Genomic DNA, 15,006 nt, shown 5'->3' on the forward strand with positions numbered 1-15,006 from the left:
CATGTTGATTTAAGATTTGTAGATAGTTTTCTTTAACACAGATGAGATAGAGACTGATTGGACATGAAAGAGAACCAACCAAATCAGACAAGGAGCTATGAAATAGAAACGTGGATAACTAAAGTAGGGAGCAGTGGAGAATAATACCAAGCTAGAAGACCAAACAATGCACAACACATAACAAATCCAGACATGCAGCACTGTGCTAAAGTGCAAAATGCTGTAAACAAAGAATGCTTTCAAACATGGAAGTGTTAATCATTTATTTTCATCAATCACCAAAATGCAGTGAATGAACAAAAGAGAACTAACCACAGATCTTCTGTGGATGTAATCTTCCTCACGTCCTTCTGTCTCTTCATGTATCCCAGACTAGGGATGGGTACCGGTATCCGGTGCCATGATGGCACCGGTTCTGACATAAACGGTAGTAACCAGACCGAAAAGCAGCGCACATTTCGGTGCTTTATTTCGGTGCTTTTTTTTCCTGAGATGTGATACACTTTGAATTCTAGCCAATCATTTTACGTTTCCGGGGATAGTAGGCGGGTCCAGGTATGTACGTTCTTTTAGAGCAGAGCTACAGATTAAAAATGCCCAAGGCGAAGCGGTCAAAAGTCTTGCTGTACTTCACAGCAAAAGATGCAAACTCAGCAGCCTGCAACAAGTGCTTTAAGGTGATACTGTGGAAAGGAGGTAACACCTGAAATCCGATGAAACACCTGGCGACGCATAGCGTTTTTTTTAAAAGCCGAAAAATGCGCCGTATTTGATAACTTGCTGCGAGACCTCACACCGAGCGCATCTACTGCAGGTGTGGTGCCTGTTATCGGACGAAGAGTTAGCAACATCCCCCAAAAAGCTGAAGAGTAGAGTCCTGGCCCCTAGCCCTGCCAGTGTAGCAGAAATGATGAGGATGATGATGGCAGCAGCAGCCGTTCTTCTCTGCGTGAGTAGCTTAATGTTGTTCGTGTATAATTTACGTTGAGTAGGCTAACCACGTTATTACATTAATGTATGTAAGGTGAACTAGCAAACACCATCATAGCTACATGCGGCTGTCTTCTTGTTTGATGGCAGATACTCCCTTCACCGTGGCCAAAAAGGCAAAAATGACCAAATAAAAAGTGGGAAACAGTTAAACATGAGAGGTTTTTGGATAAAGTTTTTGTTTTTTCCATTGTTAAAGCACTGCTTCCAGCCAAGAGTGATACCATATATGCCCTATAGCTGCAGAAAAGGCTAACATTGTTATCTTTTTACTAAAAAAACAGCTGAACATGAGAGGTTTTTGGACCAATTTTGTGTTCTCCATTCTTTAAGCACCGGTTCGAGCACCGTTTAAGCACCGGCACCGTTTCAAAAGTACCGGTTTGGCACCGGTATCAGATAAAACCTAAACGATACCCATCCCTATCCCAGACACACTGGATGATGTTGAGATCAGGACTCTGTGGGGGCTGTACCATCATTCCCAGTACATCTCTGACTTGCTCACTGTCTACAGCTCAGTCAGACCTCTCAAGGATCAGATTCAGATGTTTTACCTGTTCCCAGAAATAGATCTCAGTGTGCTAAGAGTGCTTTCAGTCATTGTGGTTTTGTTCTTTGGAACAAGCTGCCTGCTGACATAAGATTTGTGCATTTATTCAAAAACAAATTTAAACCGTTTTTATTCACACAAGCCTATCTATACATTATTGGTGATATGTTCTGATGTTGTTTTGTTTTTGTTTGTTTTTTGCTTTGTTTTACTGTTTTCATTGCCTTTAGGAAGTGCAAAGCCACGCATGTTTGCCTTTTATTTTCTGTTTTATTTTACATATCATAAAGTACTGTTACTTCATTACTTAAACAACAAAAGAAAAAAAAAGGTATCCACCCTGATATTTTCGTGTTTTTAAAAAGATAAAATAATCAACAGTCTTTGTGAACAAGCAAGGAGTTAAATGCATGAGATGAGTTGAAGAAAAAAACAATGTCAAAAAAAAAAAACAGGGCTCTGTGTGCGGGCAGGCAGAGATGGAAGACCCAATCGCAGGACTTGTGGAGACTCAATAGCAAACTCAAGGTATCTCAGATTTACTGCTGGCATGAAACAAAACATAAACCAAACTGAGAATGCTAATTCTGCAATTCTGAGGGCACGAAGCGACAGAGAGCAAACGAAAACACAGGCTTATATACACAGAGTAATAATCAGGGCATGGGAAACCGGAGGGAGACACAGCTGGGAGAAATTAGGGCTAACAAGACACAGGGAAGTAAAACTGAATCCACTGACATAGAACTGAGACCATCAAAATAAAACAGGAAACAATTCACAAAGACGCAGACTTGACGCTGAACTAAACCTACACTAAACACGAGGGCACAAGACACAAAACCTAAGAACAAAACCCTAAAGCAGAATAAACTGAAACATGGAATATAATAACACCCCCCCCCCCCCCCCACTCCCATGATGGAGTAACAGGCTACAATAGCAGGAATAAAGATAAGGTTTATAGGAAGCAAAAGGCCACAGGAACAGAAGGCCACATTCCAAAGGTTCAGACCTGTTAAACAAACTGAAGCAACAATAGGTGCATTTGCTGTCCCTTCACTACTTTCACTTTTAATTCTGCTACAAAGGAGAGAGGTTGTGTGGACAACATGTCAGGAATAGCAACTAATAAAACTTCCTTCTTTCATTCTAACTATGAACATGTAACTCTGCCTGCTGTTTACACCTTTGTTTTTATCATTGGTCTGGGAGCTAATGGATGGGCGGTGAGGTCCTTGCTTCAGAAATGGAAAATTCTTGGACACATTAATGTGTTTCTTCTGAACCTTGGAATTGCTAATTTTTTGTTCCTGCCAACTTTTCCATTTTTGTCAGCGTACTATTTTATGAGGAATAAATGGATCTTTGGAGATGCCTTTTGCAAGATCACAAGATTCTGCTTCAACTTGAATTTATACGGCAGCATTGGATTCCTCACCTGTATAAGTGTGTACAGGTACCTGGCTATTGTCCATCCAATGAGGGTGATGGGAAAAATAACCGTCACTCTCTCTGTGGCTATCTCAGTTTTGGTTTGGCTGTTGGTGAGTGTTCAAAGTCTTCCAGATATGTTCTACCCAAAAACCTCTGCAAACAACACTCATACAAACAGAACTGAAAAATGTCACCATACCACCTCTACAGAGTATGTTGAGAATTACCTGAAATACAGTGTGGGTTGGACATTGACTGGGTTTGATATCCCACTCCTTATCTTACTTGGCTGCTATGGACATGTGACTCTTGTTCTCTGCCGCAAAAATACCATTAATAAGGTGGTGAAACAAAGAAGCTTAAGGTTGTTGTTCATTTTGATTTTGCTCTTCTCGGTCTGTTACATCCCCTACCATATTTTTAAGAACCTCAGCCTTTATTCAAGAGTTTTGATAAAACACAAGATGCGTCCAACATGGGATGAGGGAGTCTTCTGTGCTCATCAGATCAGTCGTGGTCTCGTGTGTCTGAATAGTGTTTTGAACCCCCTGGTTTACCTCCATGTCATGGATATTCCTGCTCAGCTCCAACAGCTGCTTCAGCGGTTTCGTCAGACATTTACTCGTTTGTTTGTGTCAAACTCTGTCAGTGTGCCTGCGGAACGAACTGCAAACACAGCAATATATTAACAGTGATTAATGACTTTGCATGCAAAAGTAAGTTAAAGACTGCTTTATGTACTACAATGTGCTTCATTCTCTTAATTATCACTCACTTTTTCTAACAGTTTTGGCACAAGTGGTTAGACAAATATGTGTCTATACCTTTATGTATGGTTTTGTTTCCTATTCTATTGCCTTGTATTCTGTGAATGACTAAAACCTGGTGGAATGCATTTACTCTTTTGGTTTAAAACTCACCGTGCTGCCGGTGGCACGGTGGTTAGCACTGTTGCCGCACAGCAAGAAGGTCCTGAGTTCAATTCCAACATCAGGCCGGGGTCTTTCTGTGTGGAGTTTGCATGTTCTCCCCGTGTTTGTGTGGGTTCCCTCAGGGTACTCCGGCTTCCTCCCACCGTCCAAAGACATGCAGCTTGTGGGATAGGTTAATTGGAAAATCCAAATTGCCATTAGGTGTGAATGTGCGAGTGACTGTGAGTGCGAATGGTTGTCTGTCCCTGTGTGTTGGCCCTGTGACAGACTGGCGACCTGTCCAGGGTGTACCCCGCCTCTCGCCCTATGACAGCTGGGATAGGCTCCAGCGCCCCACGCGACCCTGAAAAGGAGAAGCGGAAGCGAATGGATGGATGGATTAAAACTCATTCTCCTTATCATGTATGCAAGATGTCATTGTTATTCCTTGTTATTGCTCTGTATTAGCTTTTCTAGCTATTAGCCTTTAACTAATGATGTTATGTATTTGAAATAAATGTAATTTAATCTATGAAAATTGCATTATTCAAACTCCTTACAACAACAGTTTTCACTTTCATGATAGATCAGGACAGAGCTCTGGCAGATTAGTATAATTTATTTCATATTTAGTGCTATTACCGTATTTTTCACACTTTTCAAGAAACTCAGCCTTTATTCAAGAGTTTTTTCAAAACGGCAGATGAGTCCAGATTGGGATGAGGGAGTTTTTGGTCCTCATCAGATAAGTTGTGGTCTTGTGTGTCTGAATAGTGTTTTGAGTCCCCTGGTTTACCTCCTTGTAAAGGATTTCCCTGCTCAGCTCAGGCAGCTGGTCCGGCAGTACTGTCAGATGTTTAGTTGTCTGACTCTGTCAAGCAGTAGCATCACGCCTTTGGCACAAATTACACAAGTGTAAAAAGATTTTGACATTAAGTATTGACTTTGGCTTTCTCAATCACAGCTGAGTTTAAAGACTGCATTATGTATTTCATTTTATATCATTCTTTTAACTATTATTCTTTTTTGTTTTTGAATAACACTTTTGAGAAAAAGTCTATGTACATACTTTTATACACCTACTTCACACTCAATCTACCTTCAAGCCTGTAAAGTTTATTGTGTTTTTTGCTGACACAGAGTTCAGATGTATATGCAATGTATTTTGTAGTGGCAACCTCTGTTTTGTTTTCCTTTTTTTTATTGGTCAGTTTAAAATTAAAAACCTTAATTTAATTAAATTTAATTTAATTAAATTAAGGTTTTTAATTTAATTTAATTTAATTTAATTTAATTTAATTATTTTCTTGTTAATCCCATACTGTACAACTGTCAAATGGAATAAAGTCTGTTCATTCTAATATATGTTCTAAGTATTTCATTCCTTGACAACTCTAATCTCAGGAGTTAATCATATTAATGTTCTGTAGAATGTCACGGCTTTTCCAGATAAGTGTACGTTTGCATGAGATTAATGAAGTCATTTTTAGAAACTTCCATCATGCTTTCAGAGAACTTTTGCTTTCAGATTTAAACCCAACCAGAGGGAGACTTTAACCTTTTGTTTCAATCATAAAACTGCTGTATATATGCATATATATATATATAAAAGATAAGATAAGATAAGACTTTATTGATCCCACAACGGGGACATTTTTGCGTCACCTCAGCTCAGGTACAGATATCAGAAGGAAATACAAAAATACAAATAAGTACAATCAATGAAAAAAGTAAGATAATACACTATATACAATGGTAGCATACACAGTATGTGATCATGGATATGGTTGGAAATATGGGAGACATAAACTATATAGCTTGATATAGCTATTGTACCACTACTATTCCTATTTATAGACATGTACACACTAAATATACATATGTATACATATACATACATATATACCTGCACATGTCCGTACACATGGAAGGTCCATTATGCATGAAGTGGTGACCGTGGATGTTCAGTGTCCAGTGACTTATGACATCGTGATTGAGGAGTTATAGAGTCTAACTGCTGTTGGGATGAATGATCTGCGAAAACGCTCCTTCCTGCAGCGAGGGTGTTTCAGTCTCTGACTAAAGGAGCTGCTCAGCCCACTCACATACTCATGCAGTGGGTGATGTGGGTTGTTCATGATGGATGTCAACTTTACTAACATCCTCCTCTCGCCAACCACCTCCACAGTCTCCAGGGGACATCCCAGCACGGAGCTAGACCTCTGCACCAGTTTGTCAATCCTGCTCCTGTCCCTGTCCGTGCATCCACTCCCACAGCAGGCCACTGCATAGAAAAGGGCAGATGCTACCACAGTGTCATAGAATGTCCTTAACAGAGTCCTGCAGACTCCGAAGGACCTCAGTCTCCTCAGCAGGTGGAGTCGACTCTGGTCTTTCTTATACAGGATGTCTGTATTTGTAGTCCAGTCCAGTTTATTGTTGAGGTGAACACCCAGGTACCCAGGTACTATCTCAATGTCTTTCACCTGGATGTTCACCGGTGTTGTAGGGGGTGACTTCCTCCTGAAGTCTATGATCATCTCCTTTGTCTTGCCAGCGTTGATTTGGAGTATGTTGGTCTCACACATATATATGTATATGTTCACTACTGTCAACCTCATGTTTATAGTAGAGTATTTACTTTTAGAAATCACTTATTTCTTAAATTGTGTATGGTGTAGTGCATTTCAAGAATCACAGAATGATTAACAGCATTTGTGCTCAAACAAGGAAGAAGTGTAGAGATTAAATCCATCTGTGCATGGGGCATTGTTTTTACATAACTACAGCTGCCAATCAAAGCTGTTATCTTGATGTTGCACCCCAGTTTTCCAGCACAGGTTATGACTACAACAACTGCGTACATTAAACAACCGAGCTATGATCCTGTGCGAGCTTGAGACAGACTGACAAATTGGTGATGGCTATCCAACCGGACATAGAAAATATCATTTTTTTTGTACTAATTTTGACCATGACCCTCATTTACAAAACTGTGTTACTGTGTTTTGTAAGCAGCTGATAATAAACCTTTATTCAATGCACAAATATTGAAAGTAAAAATTCATACAAATAAAAGTGGACTAAACATGAACCCTTTTCCAGTAGTGAAACACTAAAAAACTGTTTGTTGGTATGTTTGCCTTGGGTTGTCTGACTAAGAGTAATCATGGAGATTTTAGTGCTTAAACTTAACCAGTCAACATGAAACTAACCAGCCTCAAGAAGAAAAAGTGAAACAAAATCAAACACAGGGTGTGTTTCCGTAGATGCATTGCTGCCATCTTCTGTTTCAGTCCGTTATTACACTCTACTACTTATTCCTGTGTCTTTCAGGATCTTACGAAGCATCAAACGACGCGTTGACTATTAAATTTGTTGTCGACGATTTTGATAGTCAACGTAATTGTGATCCACCTAATCGTGGCAGCCCTATTGAAGAATTGGTTTCCCTCTCCCGCATAATTGATAATCGTCCGTGAGAGAGGGAAGCTGAACAATGGTCCAGGCTTCCAAGACCTGTGTTGCATCCCGAGTTCCGCACTGCACCGCCTATGCTCCCATCTGTGCCCGCAGCTAGGGGCGCCCGCTTGGCATCACCATCTACTCCAGAACCCATCAGTGGGTGGTGGGTGAACGGTGTTCCCTTGCCAGAGGAAAGGGAACACCGTTTTCAGGCCGTGGACTGCTTGTACTGTGGGAAGCCAGGACACCGCATCGCGGGCTGCCCACTGGTAGGCCCAGGAATACAGGTGGGGAGTGCTTTAAGTTCAGCAAGACCCCGATTGATATTAACTGTTGCCATAGTGACCAACAATAAGACCTTCAATGGACTCTGGAGTGGAGCAAAATTTAATGGACATTAAGCTAGCAAGAGAGTTAAAATTGCCACTCACTGTTAGGATACCTGGGTCGTTGAGTTTTGAGTTTATTATATTATTTATCATTTCTAGTCTTTGGTTTCTTTGTTAGAGTTCTGTCTTATGGTTTACGTCTCTGTTCCCTCTGTTGTAGTGCCTGCCTGTGAGTCTGTGTCTGTAAGTTCAGTCTGTGTTATGTTTCCTGGTTTACTTTGAAAGTTTGTGTCTCATGTTAATGTGTCTGATTGTGCTTCCTTTGTCTCATTAGGCTTGAGTTGCCCCAGCTGTGTTTCCCTCCTGTTTCCCATTCCCTGGTTGCTCCCTCTGTGGATTTAAGCCCTGTGTTTCTCTGTGTCCGTGTTGTGATCTACCCTTATCCACCCTCATTCATGCTGTGTGTTCTGTCTGTCTGTGTGTGTAAGTGTGTTTTTGCATTTTTGGGTTTTTGTTGTTTTATCATCCAGCAATAAAAGCTGAGTTTTGGAGTGCACTTTTGCCTGTCGTGAGTCTGCACTTTGGGTCCTTTTCCTGCCTGCACACAGCCTTCACATAACACTCACGCCTTTACAACCTCTTCCATTACTCATCAGACTGCACCAGTAAAAATTAATCACCTCCGTAAACCATAATGAAGGAATTCCCTTCTTCACTCTTCCCTCTCCTAACACCCCACTTATTCTTGGTTATCTGTGGTTACAGAAACATAACCATCACATTGATTGGGCCGCTGCAGGTCTCTTCTTTGTGGGGAAAAAGTCGCTGCATGCAATCTTGTATCGATTACCATAAAGAACAAATACCCACTGCCTAATCAATTCTGTTTTTGAGTATCTTCAAGTGCCTACCACTCTTACTAAGTTGTATCTACGGAACACCTATCACCTTGTTCAGAGGGGGATGAGTAGAAGACCGCCTATAAAACTCCACTGAGGCACTTTAAGTATTTGTTCCTGCTGTTTGGCTTAACTAACTCCCCTGCGGTTTTCCAAAACCTTGGTAAATGACGTGCTCTGGGATTTTTTGAATGACTAAGAAGACCAAGAAGTGACACGCACACTATGCGAACCTCTGCTGCACCCCAGCCCCTGAATATCGGCCTGGGCAGAAGGTCTAGTTAGATGCTAAGAACATCCCACTGCTTGTACATCCAACATTCCATGTTTCGCAAGTTAAACCGGTCACCACAGCCCTTTGTCAGGTCACTGTCCAGGATTTCAAGACATCTCCTTCCTGTCCTCCTGCCTGTTTTGTGTGCAAGGGAACTCCCTGAGCCTCCATTTCTCCCTCCTTGGACTTTCTCACATGGACACCCTCTCCTCCGAGCCCCACGGTCTGGCTCAGATTGTAACCCATGTTCTAACTCATGTTTAGTTGTTAACTCACCACTTTCCTGCACTCAGGTAATTGTTCCCCTTTCTGTTGCAGCTTCCCACGGTCCTGATCACGGCTTCCCAGGGCATTTCAATTTCTGGTTTCCTCGGCTTGAGTTATATTATCATTCCCTTTGTTGTTCCTGTTCATTTTTGTTAAAGAAATACATTTGTATATAATTCCTGTGAATTTTGTATTGAGTCTGCTTTTGAGTCACCCCTGTGTGTGAACCAAGGATCATGACACAGACTAAGACTTCCACTTTCACATTCAAAACCGTAACTGAAGGGAAATTTTTACCTTTCTTTTCAGCCATAAAACTGCCTACCCAAGCATTCAGTACAGCTAACCTGCACCTGCCCTTTGTCTGCTGAATTCACTCACTTGTCTCTCTTCCTGTTAGAGTTACACACATTAATACTGACTGCTAACCTTTTACAAAATAACATGTGGATGTAGACTGTGGGTTTACACCATAAAGAATTTCAAACAACTTTCCCCTTTTCTTGAATTTTAACCAACAGGGTATATAATTTTTTTTGGCACTTCCTTTTTTATGCACAAACAAGGAAACAGCCTACATAGAGATTATACGCATGTGTGAATCTGTGCATGAGGCGTTACTCTGAGATGTCAAATAGGATTTTGAGATGACTGAAATGTGTCAAACAGGAAGTTTTCTTTGAACAAATAGGTCATACCTTCTCTGCCCCCTCAAAAACCACCTCTGCCACTGAAGAGTTTGAATGTATTGTCTTCTTAGGAAACAGAATGAATACAGCTTACTGGTTTCGTTCAGTCTATGAACATATAACTCTGCCTACAATTTACACCTCTGTGTTCATCATTGGTCTTGGAGCTAATGTATGGGGACTAAAGTCTCTGCTGCAGAAATGGAAAATTCTTGGACACATTAATGTGTTTCTTCTGAACCTTGGAATTGCCAATTTTTTGTTCCTGCCAACACTTCCATTTTTGTCGGCATACTACTTTATGGGCAGTAAATGGATATTTGGAGATGTCTTCTGCAAGATCACAAGATTCTGCTTCAACTTGAATTTATACGCCAGCATTGGATTCCTCACCTGTATAAGTGTGTACAGGTACCTGGCTATTGTCCATCCAATGAAAGTGATGGGACGAATAACTGTGACTAACTCTGTGGCCATCTCAGTCGTGGTTTGGCTATTGGTGAGTGTTCAAAGTTTTCCAGATATGTTCTTCCCCAAAAACTCACCAAATAGAACTGAAAAATGCTACCATACCACCTCTAGAGAGTATGTGGAGGATTACCTGAATTACAGTGTGGGCTGGACACTCACTGGGTTTGTTATCCCACTCCTTATCTTACTTGGCTGCTATGGACATGTGACTCTTGTTCTCTGCCGCATTAATACCATTGATAAGGTGGTGAAACAAAAAAGCTTAAAGTTGATGTTCTTTTTGATTTTGCTCTTTTCAGTTTGTTACATCCCCTATCATATTTTTAAGAACCTCAGCCTTTATTCAAGAGTTTTGATAAAACGCAGGATGCGTCCAACATGGGATGAGGGAGTCTTTAGTGCTCATCAGATCAGTCGTGGTCTTGTGTGTCTGAATAGTGTTTTGAACCCCCTGGTTTACCTCCATGTCATGGATATTCCTGCTCAAATCAGACAGATGCTTCAGCATTTTCGTCAGATCTTTGTGTCAGAGTTCAGCAGTGTACCAGTGGCACAAAGTGCAGATGTTTAACAGGAGTTTAGCACGAATGATTCACTTTGAGTTTGTTTATTATACTGTGCTTCATCCAGTTAATTATTGTTCTCTTTTCCTGCAACAACAGTTTGGGCACAAGTTACTATATAAATATATATAAATACTCGTATCTCTTTTTGTTCTGTTGTCTTGTATATTGTGAATAAGTGAAAGCCAGTGGAACACATTTTCTCTTTTGGTTTAAAACACATTGTCTTTATTTTGTATGCATGATTGTAATTGCTCTGAATAAGCGTCACTCATTTTGACTGAGTCAGTATCAACAACCAGTTGCTAATGATATTATTTTTCTAAAATAAATGTAATTTAGTCTTTGAAATTTGTATTATTTAAACACCTTACACTGACAACTTTTACTTTGAGAATAGATCAGGAGAGAACGCTGGCATACTACTAAAATTGGTTTCATATTTACTGTATTCTTAATTGCTGGCTCACAGACCGCTTCCGTGCTCTTATCAATTTTTTTTATAGCTGTTGCTGAGTGCGTGCAGTACAAGCCACAGAAAAGCAGCAGTCCTTGCACAACTGTGACACTGACACCTTCAAAAACTGACTGCATTGTACATTACAATTGTATTTCATTTTTTAACTGCATTCTTTTCATTATGTGTTGGAATTAGTGGTCACATATATGTTTAGAACATGTTAAACATGTTCAAAATAAATGGATAATTTAGATAAACCTGCACTTGTTATGCCCTGTTGTGTTGGAGTAATGAAATGATTGTTACTGTCAGGGTGGGGGAACGTAATGCTCTGCAGGGTTTCTTTCCGTTTAAACAGGAACCTTTTAGGGAAATGTTGGTCTCCTGATAATACAAGTAACTCAGATTGTTACTATTATTATCCTGTATTCGCTTCAAATACTTAACCAAAGCCACTATCAATGGCAAGTTGTTAATATGAACATTCTAGTGACAACAGAAATTCTGCAGTGATCCTCCAAAATTTCATGATTTTAACACTTCAAAGCAAGCGTGGCATCATGAAAATTTAAACCCTTTCTTTATATTTACATTTGTGTGATTAGTAATCCTCCTCAGAATGCTGTCATTACAGATGATGTAGTGACTGCTGATACATTTGTTGTACTTTTGTGGGTGTTTGGGTGTAAAAAAAAAAGCACAGACCAATAGTTAGTTCCACTTGTAATAATAATGCACAGCACAGTTTTAAGAAGAGGTCAGGGATTACAGCTTTGCTACCGCATAACTCTAACAGGCAGTTTTGCTTAATCCCTAATTACTAGTTTGGTCAACCATGAACATGGTACTCTATTGCATATTTGCTCTGGCAAGACATAAAAAAGTGTTGAAAAGCATGAAAGTGTTTGAACTTTTGAAATTACAAACCAGAAAGGTATAGAAGAGCGATGTTTCCATCAAATAACGGGCTCCTTTAACTTCCCCATTTCTTACTTTTATCAGCTAAGCATGCAGGCTTTAACACTTTAAAAAGGGAAATTGCTTCATTGCTGGCTACAGCATGAAAACATGCAGAGCTTTCTGCTTGTTTGTGTGCAGCAACAAATGACCTTGATCAAGGCCACAAGCCAAAACGCGTTGGTTACTTAATAGAGTAGGTGTGGCTGGAGTCTTCACATCATCAGATTGTTTGTGTGCAGCACCCTGTAAACTACAAGCAGATCCATGTTAAGAAGGGCTTCGGGATTCCAGCTGTGCTCCCACATTTTGAGTTACATGGAATTGAATTTTATGCTACACTCCAATGAAGCATCAAGAAACCACTGGTACATTCATAAGTTAATTATATGGAAAGTGCCAAATGTATGTACCTTTGTGCCAACACTTTTCTAAACATCTGAGGTCTCTGTTTTGACCCATGGACATAATAAAGATTAATGCTTGCCAGAGCAAGAGTGCAACACTTACACAGAGGCAGTGGCCTGACCCCCCCTGCTAAAAACCAAGCCCTGGAATGGTGTGGCAGCCTGTCCGCAACTTGGACACAAAACATTTCACTCCATGTTGTACTCTGTATGATTGTGTATGTGATGAATAAAGCTTGTTTGTTAAGTGAAAAGTTTACTGAGATGATGTTGGTGCACATGAAAAATGGCGACATGTATGCACTGCAAACAAAAGACAGGTGCCCTATTTAATACTCAGAAGTGAGACTATGTGGTCAGCAGTGTAAACTGAAACATTCATTTAACACATGGGCAGGATGTGCCCTGGCCTCATTCTAGGAAACTTTACTTTAATGTTGAGCTGATGATGATATTTGCTGATGATATTTGCTGGCAGGTTTTAGACTATTAAATGCAAATTTTGCAGGTAAATATTTAATTGTTTTGCCTCTGGTGAAAATAAATACTGAACAACATATTCTCTAAATATGCCGAATACAAATAAAATGTTTTGCAGATGACTCCTAACCACATTTTTTTTTTTAAATTCATGAAGCCAACTCATTTGTGAAGAAACTGTCCTGTTATGACTCCCTTATCACTTGAGCTGCACTTTATCTCAGTTTAACACTAAACCACATGTCGATCAATAGCGTATAGGCTGTATCCTAGATGTAGTTGAGCATAATGAAGTGTGCAGTTGTGGGAAAATGCAGCTGTGATCAAAATATGTTAATATGAACTGATAATTTGTGATGCACTACAATTGCTCATGAATGTTCAGTAGAAAAGCGCACACTAGTGATGGTAAATTTGATTCTGTGTTTTTCATTGATCATTTCACCATAGTTTTTCACAGTGTTTGCTGGTGAAAAGAAGATTAAAATACTGGCTAAACATCCGTTGGAGCATGGCCCTTTATTCTACTTCGAACATGAAATACCTTCAGGAGCAGTTACATTTATAAAGGCAGAGGCGTCATGGTGTAATTATATTACCTGTAGTTGTTTTTTTCTCCTGTGTAATAATATTGAACATTGCTATCAATACACAAATTGTGGCAGGATTAGCCGGATATTATTTGTATCCCACTGTAACTTTACTATATAAAGAGGCAACATCTCCAAAATTTCGGGAGTAGTTAGTCATTATAAGAAGTGTTTGTCAACTAAAAATCAAGAATGTGGGATACTGTTGGTACGTGATTTGGACAGCCCAGCACGTGCTCCGACGCAGAGTAAACAAATTCTGCCGGGAAGACCTACCTTGGTACTTGTGTAGGTGAAGCCAAAGGCAAGATATGCTCCATCGTATTTTCTAGTCTTTGGCTTGGAAGAAAGTTAGTTTGGAAACTGGCGATGCTTCATCTTCTGCTTTGTCTAGCAGCTCCGTCAAAAACCTGTCCATTATGCTAGCAGCATCCAAGTTTTATTTTTTTGTTTTTTATTCATACCCCGAGTCCTGCATCTGGGTAAACATTGGAAAATACCAATAAGTCAAATGATCAGATTTAGAAAAGAAAAGGCATAAATATGTCAAATCTTAATACACCAAACACAAAAAGTCAATTTAAAATACAAAAACATGCTCCATATTCTAAAATAATGTAAACAAATGGACATAACAGGCTTAAACTGTCATGGCCCTGGGTCATGTGACCCAGTATTCTGAGTTTCTTGGTGTTTTGTTATTCTTTTTAGTCTAGTTTCATTTCGGTTTATCTAGTTACATTCTGCCATGTTTCATGTCCAAGTTTTCTTTGTTTGTCAAGTTCAAGTCATGTCTGGATCTCCTTATATTTCCTGTTTTATTTTGAAAGAGTTTTGTGTTATGTTTAGTTTCACGTGTCCTGTCATTATGTTAATTGTTGTCAGCTGTTTTCCCCATGTGATTCTACTTCCTTTGATCATTCCTTATGTGTATTTAGTCTGTGTGTTCCACTCAGTCAATGTCAGATCGTCTGTTAACCTCACCACAGTTTTCATAGGTTTACTCCATTGTTTCTCTGTGTTTTCTAGTTTACTCAGTGTTCATAGTTTGTCATAGTTTTTCACTGAGTGTCACAGCCTTTTTGTTAACACAGTGTTCATAGCCTCCTTAGTTTCCCTAGTTCCTTGTTTTTCTTCTGCAATCAGCCAATAAAGGCTCGCTTTATTTTTGAAACTACGTTTTGTCTCCACCGTGTCTCCATCTGGGTCTACCTCTTTCCTCACACCAACGCACCCCACCGTGACATAAACAAAATCCTGCACA

At 39.8% G+C, this 15,006-nt stretch overlaps 2 protein-coding genes across 2 annotated transcripts; both read left to right on the forward strand.

Annotated features, from left to right (window-relative positions):
* The first annotated feature begins 2,520 nt into the window (after positions 1-2,520).
* On the forward strand, positions 2,521-5,133 carry LOC146494228 (P2Y purinoceptor 1-like). Its single transcript, XM_085146263.1, has one exon. It carries the CDS (start codon positions 2,656-2,658, stop codon positions 3,667-3,669), a length of 1,014 nt encoding a protein of 337 aa, XP_085002389.1. The 5' UTR covers positions 2,521-2,655; the 3' UTR covers positions 3,670-5,133.
* Positions 5,134-9,844: 4,711 nt separating this feature from the next.
* LOC146494229 (P2Y purinoceptor 1-like) lies at positions 9,845-12,836 on the forward strand. The gene has a single exon (XM_085146267.1). It carries the CDS (start codon positions 9,894-9,896, stop codon positions 10,854-10,856), a length of 963 nt encoding a protein of 320 aa, XP_085002393.1. The 5' UTR covers positions 9,845-9,893; the 3' UTR covers positions 10,857-12,836.
* Positions 12,837-15,006: the final 2,170 nt, after the last annotated feature.

Source organism: Neolamprologus multifasciatus, chromosome 20 (assembly GCF_963576455.1).
Source record: "Neolamprologus multifasciatus chromosome 20, fNeoMul1.2, whole genome shotgun sequence".
In the NCBI taxonomy this organism is placed as follows: Eukaryota; Metazoa; Chordata; class Actinopteri; order Cichliformes; family Cichlidae; genus Neolamprologus; species Neolamprologus multifasciatus.